Below are 8,718 nucleotides of genomic sequence, written 5' to 3'. Positions count from 1 at the left end.
AAAAAGTGTGAATCTCCAAACAACTCCCAGTTCCTCTGCCTCCACCAGGTCACAGGATGAGGCGTTCCACTCCTGCACATCCCAGATGTCTTCCTATTTCAAAGATTGTTACTTCCCCCGTCCATTGATCGAAAATGCCCTCAACTGCATCTCTTGCGCTTCCTGCACTTCAGCCCTCAAATTCCCCCCCAACTGAAATAAAGACAGAATCACCCTTGTCCTCACATATCATCCCATCAAACTCCGCATACAAAGTATTATTCTCCACCACTTCCACCACCTACAATCCTTGGCTCCACAACCAAAGAGATATTTCCCTCCCCGCCCCTATCTGCCTCTCTCCGTGACTCTCCACTAGCCCCACCATTCCCAGCACCTTTTCCTGCAACCACAGGAAGTGCTACACCTGCCCCTACACCTCCATCCAAGGCACAATGCAAACTTTCCACATTAGACAGGGGCTCACCTACACATCCGTCAACTTTGTCCACTGCATCTGCTGCTCCCGATGTGGCCTCCTCTACATCAGTGAGACTAAGCGCCGACTCGGACATCATTTTGTAGAGTATCTGCGCTCTGTTCGTGACAAATGACAACAACTTCCGGTTGCCAAGCATTTTAACTCCCACTCCCGTTCCCAGTCCCTGGGTGACATGTCCATCCTGGGCCTCCTCTAATGTCTCAATGACACTATTTGCAAACTGGAGAAACAGCACCTCATATTTTGCCTTGGGAGCCTACAGCCCAATGGCCTAAATGTGGATTTTACCAGTTTCTAAAGTTCCCCACCCCCAGCCTCATCGCATGTCCAATCCCCACTTCTTTGATCTGACACAATCTGTCCATCTTCCCTCTCACCTGCCCACTCCTCCCACCTCACTGATCAATCCCCACTACTGCCTACCTGCACTCACCTGTCACCATCCCAACTACCTTCACCCCACCCCTCCTCTATTTCTTAGCTCCCTACCCCTCCCCATTTCTGAAGAAAGGTCCTGACCTGAAGCATCAACTTTTTTGCTCCTCTGGTGCTGCCTAGCCTGCTGTATTCTTCCAACTCCACACTGTGTTACCTCTTTCTCCAGCAATTGCATTTCCCACCATCTCCAACAGACATTTGATTGTCTGTTCACTAGTCCTCGCCCCATCTTCTGCATAAATATCAACCTTTTCCAAGCTACCATCAATTCTGAAGAAGGGACACTGGACCTGAAACGTTAACTCTGATTTCTCTCCAGAGATGCTTCCAGCCTTGCTGAGCATTCCTAGCAATTTCTGGTTTGCTTTTGTTTCTCATTTCCAGCACCCACAATTCTTTATTTTTACTTGATTGTTTGGTCCTGGGATTACATACAAGCTCGTCGGTTTACAAATCCATATCAGTACTTTATTCTTCGCTTAAACATCAAAGAACATATTTGAAATATACAATGGGCTCTTGACCAGATGGAACAATGGGTGGTGGAGTTGAATTTAGATAAATGTGAAGTGCTGCATTTTGGAAAAGCAAATCAGGGTAGGGCTTATACACTTAATGGTAAGGTCCTGGGTAGTGTTACCGAACAAAGAGATTTTAGAATGCAGGTTCATAATTTCTTGAAAGTACAGTCGCAAGTAGATAGGATAGTGAAGAAGACATTTCATACATAGCCTTTAATGGTCAGTGCATTGAGTGTAGGAGTTGGGAGGTCATGTTGCTGCTATACAAGACATTGGTTAGGCAACTATTGGAATACTGTGTGCTGTTCTGGTCTCCCTCCTATAGGAAGGATGTGAAACTTGAAAGGGTTCAGAAAAAAATTACAAGGATGTTGCAGGGTTGGAGGGTTTGAGGTACAGGAAGAGGCTGAATGGGTTAGGGTTATTTTCTGTGGAGAGTGGGAGGCTGAGGTGACCTTATAGAGGTTCATAAAATCACAACCAACATGGACAGGGTAAATAGACTAGTCTCTTCCCCGGGATAGGGGAGTCCAAAACTAGAGGGCATAGATTTACAGCGAGAGGGTAAAGGTTTAAATGGGGAACCTCTTCACACAGAGGGTGGTTCTTGTATGGAATGAGCTGCCACAGGAAGTGGTGTAGGCTAGTACAATTACAACATTTAAAATGCATTTAGATGGGTACATGAGTCGAAGGGTTTTGGAGAGATATGGGCCAAATGTTCGCAATGGAACTAGATTTATTTAGGATAGCTGGTTAGCATGGACAAGTTGGACTGAAGTGTCTGTTTCCTGCTACATATCTCTATGGCTCTAATCTCTAATTTTCTAATTAGAGAATCTCTAATTCTATTTATGTGTAACTCAAGAAAATACGTAGAAAACCCATTCAGCCATTAACAATATTTTTATCTTTAAAATACAATGATCCCAATACTGTTTCTTTATTCAAAAGGCTGGCTCTTACTCCAATTTGTTTCTATTTTCTACAGTATTCCTGGACACACTGCTCCTTATCATCATACTGTAGGTGAAGTTGCTACATTTAAACTTACATCTTCTGCTACAGATTCAAAAGAATCCCATTTTAAAAATTTTTTCGGTAAACTCTACGATCGCTTCCTCAGTATAAATAATAAGATTCACATAGTCAATCATCACAAGTCTAACCACCTAATCTTCAATAAAAAAAATGAAAGGACAGTGCATGCTGTAAATCAGAGACAAAAACAGAAGTTGCTGATAAAGCTCAGCACATCTGGCAGCATCTGTGAAGAAAAACCCTTCCTTACACTGGACCCGAAGCATTGACTCTGATTTCTCTTCACAGATTCAGCTAGACCTGCTGAGCTGTCCCAGCAACTTCTGCTTTTTGTTTCACCCAATTCTCAACCTCATTACCAGTTTAACCGCCTTCCTCTGTTACCACACAAAAGGAATTTGAAAAGGTTCCTCAACAAATGCCTTTCATCTACTGTACATATTACATCATTAAAGAACACTAATACATTTGTCAAATATGATTTATTTTTCACAAAATAATGTTCACTCTACGTGAATATATGATAATTTTCTAAATATCCTGCTATTAATTCCTTAACAATGGACTCTAATGTTTTCCCAATGAGAGACGTTAAGCTGAAGTTTCCTGCATTATGACTCTCTCCTTTCTTAAGGCATTACATTTGTGGCTTACTCAGTATTTCTGTAGCCATTTCTTTTAAGACCAAAATCCTTTGGCATCAGAGATATGGGACTTGTCAGCCTTTAGTTGCATTGTTTTCCTGTTATTTTTCTTTATTGATCACGATTAATTTACATTCTTCCATTCCTTTGCCTCTTGATTTTCTACCATTATTAGATTATTTATTTGTACCTTCTATTGAAATTACACCCACAACGTTCTTGTTCCAAGTCTCCCATTTCTTTGTCACCAATTATTAATTCTAACTCTAACCCTTTCCCCCCATCCAAGCATCAATCTGCAACTTATGCCAGAAAACATAGCCAAAAATTAGTCATTTATTGAGCTTCTAAGACTCATCCTTTATGGGACTGAAATATTTATTTTCTTTAGTTACAATTTTCCTTTTTTACATACTTGATAGAAGCTTTTACTGTGTATTTTATATTTTTTTCTAGTTTTCTCTCATGTTCTAATGTCTGTATATTTTCATAGTCATTCTTTGGTGGTTTCTAAATGCTCTACAATCTAACTTACAAGGAATCTTCACAGCATGGTAAATCTTTTCTTTCAATTTAGTACCATCTATAATTTTCTGAGACATGGTGCATTCTACTCATAGTCTTTCTTTCTCAATGGAATACATCTTTCTTGGGAGCTATGAATTGTCTCCTTAATTGTTCAAATTGTTCAACTTAATCTCCACCAACACCCTATCAGACAACCAAAAGGATATATTAATGGGATTTTACACTATGTGAGAGGAAGTCTGTCATCTTTAGAATTCATATGAAGATCACCACCTCTTTGCCTTTTTCACATAATCCCCTTGAGTTCATTGTTACACGGACACCTGTGACTTGGTGATGTGGTATCCCACAGGGACTGTTGATATGACCTTTTCCCCACTAAGTGTCACTTTTAAGTCCTTCCTGTACCCTCATGTACACAGCCCAAAATTGGGCATTTATTAAACTTTTCAGAATAAGTACTCCCTGATGACTAAGGAGATTGCTTCCAAGTCCAGCTCAGTCTTAGATTCTCTGGAGACTTTCATACAATTCAACCAAGATCATTAAGATATGTATATTTACTTCCATGGGTATAACAGGATGAAAAAATCCTCAGAGACTGATCTCCTGGGGTCCTCAATGATATTATTAATTATATTTGTTAAGCTTAAAGCCACAGGCTGACATTTCTGGGTCAGATATTTATTTTAAGTGAGGCCAACATTCCATGGTAATGTTTTTAACCTCCTTTGTTTAGAATAAAAACAGAATAAAAACTTGTTAAGCTCTGAAGTCTATTTCAAGTGAGACTTATTTTTTGCAACAAACATATAGCAATTTGATGTGTTTTATTATAGTTAAGAGCACCAAATATTAAAACACTAAATATCTAGAACATCTTAGTTTTTAATCAACTTTCATTCTTAATTAGGCTAATTAAATAGCATATTATTAATTTTAAAGGATTTTTAAATCTGTCTCACAATGGGTATTTTTTTCTCAAATTCTTCCCAATGGACATGGCTTGACCTTGGCAAATTTCCATAAGTTGGCATCTGCAAGTGTACTGAAACATTGAGGCTTTTTTTAAAGTTTCACCCTTTTTAGGAAAGGTTTTCCAGAATGATTGTTCTGAAACTGATTAAAAAGTTGTTTTTTTTTAAACAGAGCTATAGTGGATTGCAGGAATAGATACTGCAATATTTTTGTTAAAGTAGTATTTTGTTTTATGTAAATACAATAACTATTTTAGCAAGTCTATACAGTCATCTCAGGTTTACTCACTGTAAAGAACAATGTTTAGCAACATTTCAGTTACTTTCTGTAGTATTATTTACATGTGTTCGCAAAACAAACATTTGAAGAATTGCAATCACTGTCCTCAATTTGTTAAAAAGATTTGCAATGCATGTTTGAAATTGATTTTTTAAAAATAAACTTTTCTATCCTACAAACAAGTCTATTTTGATCTTGTATACTTCAATGGGAAATCTTTGACCTACATGTCATGTTTCTCTCCCTCATGTTATAGTTTAGCAATAGCCTGGTGAATTCAGGAGAGGAAAATCTCCCTGGTCAACCTGACCATCTGCAGGGGCTAACATCCCAAGTCCACAATGGGAAGCACAAGATGTGCCTAAACTTATAAAACAAATCAACAAAGATTCCCCATTATATACTATCAGTTAAGTTCAATGAAAGAGGGATCCAGTGTAAACCTTGACAATGAGTAAGAAACTATGAAGGTTGGAATATATTGGATATCAGTTGGGTGGGTTACCTCCAAATAAGTGAATGGACCAGGCATGGTTGAGATACAACATTGGACAAAGCTAAGGCTTGAGCATCATGGTGGCTCAGTGGTTAGAACTGCTGCCTCACAGTGCCAAGGACCCAAATTTGATTCCAGCCACGAGCAACTGTCTGTGTGGAGTTTGCAGATTCTCCCTGGGTTTCCTCTGGGCGCTTGGTCTTCCTCCCACTATCCAAAGATGTGCAGGTTAGGTAGGTGGGCTATGCTAAAGTGCCCGTGGTGTCTAGTGTGGGCAATACACAGTAGGAGTGGGACTGGATGGGATGCTCTTTGGAGGTTTGGTGTGGACTTGATAGGCCTAATGGCCTGCTTCCACACAGTAGGGACTCTACAATCAACGGTAGAGTTAAAAAAATGTAATTGAGGGATCATTTTATAGAGGTAAAGATAATTACTAGAAAATTTCTTAAAGTCAGAGCTTTGACAGTATGACAAGAAACACCAGTTTAAACTCAGAATTAGTTATGATGCCAGTACATTCTTCACACTAGAAAAAGGGTGAGGAACACCCAGAATGTATTTCAGGAACAGGAATGGAGGGTAAACCGCCTCTCATTGTACAAGTATAAAATGTCACAAAGGAATATGAACTAAAGATGACCATCCCCAATTCATACTTATCGAGCTTTACTCGTCTTCCAGTTTTATTTCCCACCACCATCTCACTTAAGTGGCAATTCAAAAGAAAAGGCAGGTGGTGAATTGAATCGAAATATGTCTTCAGCCCAGATCCGCAGTTAAGGCGTGCTTTAAGTCAACACCAGTGTCCCAGTTTCAGCAGGGTAATTCAGTGCATACTGGACATGGGATGTGTTTTCTTAGTGGGGAAAAGGATGGGGAAGAAAACTACACCCGTCACAAAAAGAAAACATGTTTTGTATCAAGGAATTTCAACAAGTCACATGAAGAAAGGCAATCAATCATTTACAAACCTTCCACACGTTGCAGCAACGCCAGTGCATCTGTAATGTGGAATGTGTAATGAATTGTGCTCAATAATCTGCTACACATTGCTTGCTGAGGTTGGAAAGCGAGAGAGCAAAGCGATAGACAGAGTGTCAGCCAGAGAACGGTGTGTAAACTTATCGATAGATCTCCGAAACTATTTTTTATTCTATATTTCTTTAATGTTTTTCTTTTATTTGGGCATCATCGTAATCATGAAATAATGCCGGTCTCATTCCGCTAGGAGGAGCTTTATTTACTCGTGGTTAATCTAAACTTGCTTTTTGCTCTATATTATTGTGTACCCATCCGAAATTCGCGTTAGTCTCGAGTATAACGTCCTAGCATTTAGCTGTCTGAACGCAAAATTCCTACCTCTCTTTCCTTCTTTAAAAGCTAACTTTTGACCTGGTCTCAGGTGGTGTTTAACGTTGCTTGATAAAACAATGAACTGTCTTAGTGCCTTTCACTACATTAAAACCTCTATAGACGCAAGAATTACTTCCTTGCTACAAAGACCCACTTACTGCACCATTTTACTAAAAAAGAAATGAAGCCACATTGTGCGAGGGTAGGCGAGAGAAAAGAAAGGATGTCGGTTGTCCACTGAAGTTCGAGTACTCATTGATTTACGACAATTTATAAAGCTAGCAATCAGCTCACTTTTCCAAACATGGACTTCAGACTGCACCTGACTTGTATTTCACATTGTGAGAAGTCTACGCAAGATTGACAGAATCTTGGAGGGCACGCTGTTCACATTCCAGTAGGCCTTTTGATAAGGTGTTGTGCAGGAGGCTGCTAAATAGGAGCCCATGGTGTTAGGGGCAACGAACTGGCATGGAAAAAGGATTGGTTGACAGCAGAAGGCAGATTGGGAAGGGGCTCTTTTTCAGGATGGCAGATAGTAACTTGTGGCATTCCACAGGGGGTCAGTGTTAGGCCATAGCTGGTTATGTTATACATTAACAGTCTGGACTAAGAAGTTGACGGCAGTTGCTCCTAAATTCGCAGATTGCACAAACGTAGGTGGAGGGACAGGTAGTGTTGAGGAAGTGTGGAGGCTGATGAATTTGGAGAGGATAGGTCAGAAAGCAAACAAGTGGCAGACGGAATACAAAGTGGGAGGGTGTGCAGTTATGCACTTGGATAGGAACAATAGAGGTATGGATCATTTTCTAAATGGGGAAAAGCTTTGGAAGTGTGAAGAACAAAGGGGTTTGGGAATTCTTGTTCAGGATTCTCCAGGTTAATGTGCAGGTGCATGTGCAGTTAAGAAGGCAAATGCAACATCAGCATTCATTTCTACAGCAAAGATGTACTGCTGAGGTTGTATAAGGCTGTGGCCAAATTGCATTTGGGATGTTGTGAGCAGTTTTGGGCCCTGCAGGAAAGGAAGAATGCGAGATGTGCTGGTGTTGGAAGGGGTCTAGAGGAGGTTTACATGAATGATCCCGGGGTTAATGGCTCGTCATGAGTGGTGGTTAGGACCCGGGTCTGTGCTTGATGAAGTTAAAAAGAGAGGGATCTGATTGAAACTTACTAAATATGGAGAAGCCTGAACAGAATGGACATGGGAGATGTTTCTACTAATAGGAGATACTAGGACCGCAGGGCACAGCCTCAAGATGAGGAGGAGTTTCTTCAGCCAGAGGGTAGTGAATCTATGGGACTCTCTGCCACAGAAGGCCATGGAGGCCAAGTCATTGTCTATACTTAAGACAGAGATACGTAAGTTCTCGATTAGTAAGGGGATCAAGGGTTAAAGGGAGAAAGCAGAAAAATGAGGTTGAGAACATATCAGCCTAATCAAATGGTGGAGCAGACTCGATGGGCCAAATGGGCCAATTCTACACCTACATCTTATGGACATTCTTTCTGGAATGTTATTGGGGCTAGATTCTGGACAACTGTGCTCAATATATATTCTTAAAATTACATGGATAGCAAAGCGACATCAGCAGAGAAATCAGCCTAAAGACCAATGAGGTTAACATTTCAGATGCAGTGATTGCAGGATCTGCTCTGTATATTCGGAATTAAAATAAAGTGCTAAAAATAAAGAGGTCTATGGTCAAGTTCAACTTGAAATCACTTTTGACAGCTTAGTAATTCTAACTAAAAAAAAACTCCTTGATCACCTTAAAAAGTTTAGTCAATTAAATGGCTTGCAGTACTACCTCAACAGTAAATTATAACTAGTCTATTGATCAAGACAGGCAGCAAGATAATAGCAAATCACAAACATCCCTGGAAAAACAAAGTCACTTTGAAGAAGAGAGCTGCTGTCAGCATCTTTAATCTGCTCTGACTGAACATGATGTA

General features: G+C 40.0%; 1 protein-coding gene across 3 annotated transcripts in view; it reads left to right on the top strand.

The window, feature by feature from the left end:
* Positions 1-6,416: 6,416 nt before the first annotated feature.
* The window catches only part of slc8b1 (solute carrier family 8 member B1), a 77,220-nt gene continuing 74,918 nt past the window's right edge, over positions 6,417-8,718 (top strand). For all 3 annotated transcript variants that reach the window (XM_059655084.1, XM_059655081.1, XM_059655080.1), the window contains exon 1: positions 6,417-6,520. In XM_059655084.1, coding sequence (XP_059511067.1) covers positions 6,423-6,520 — 98 coding nt within the window. In that variant the 5' untranslated portion in view covers positions 6,417-6,422. The remainder of the gene's footprint in view (positions 6,521-8,718) is intronic.

This window comes from Stegostoma tigrinum, chromosome 26 (genome assembly GCF_030684315.1).
Source record: "Stegostoma tigrinum isolate sSteTig4 chromosome 26, sSteTig4.hap1, whole genome shotgun sequence".
In the NCBI taxonomy this organism is placed as follows: domain Eukaryota; kingdom Metazoa; phylum Chordata; class Chondrichthyes; order Orectolobiformes; family Stegostomatidae; genus Stegostoma; species Stegostoma tigrinum.
The sequence above is the reverse complement of the archived record's forward strand: the minus strand, read 5'-3'. Positions and strand labels throughout refer to the sequence as shown.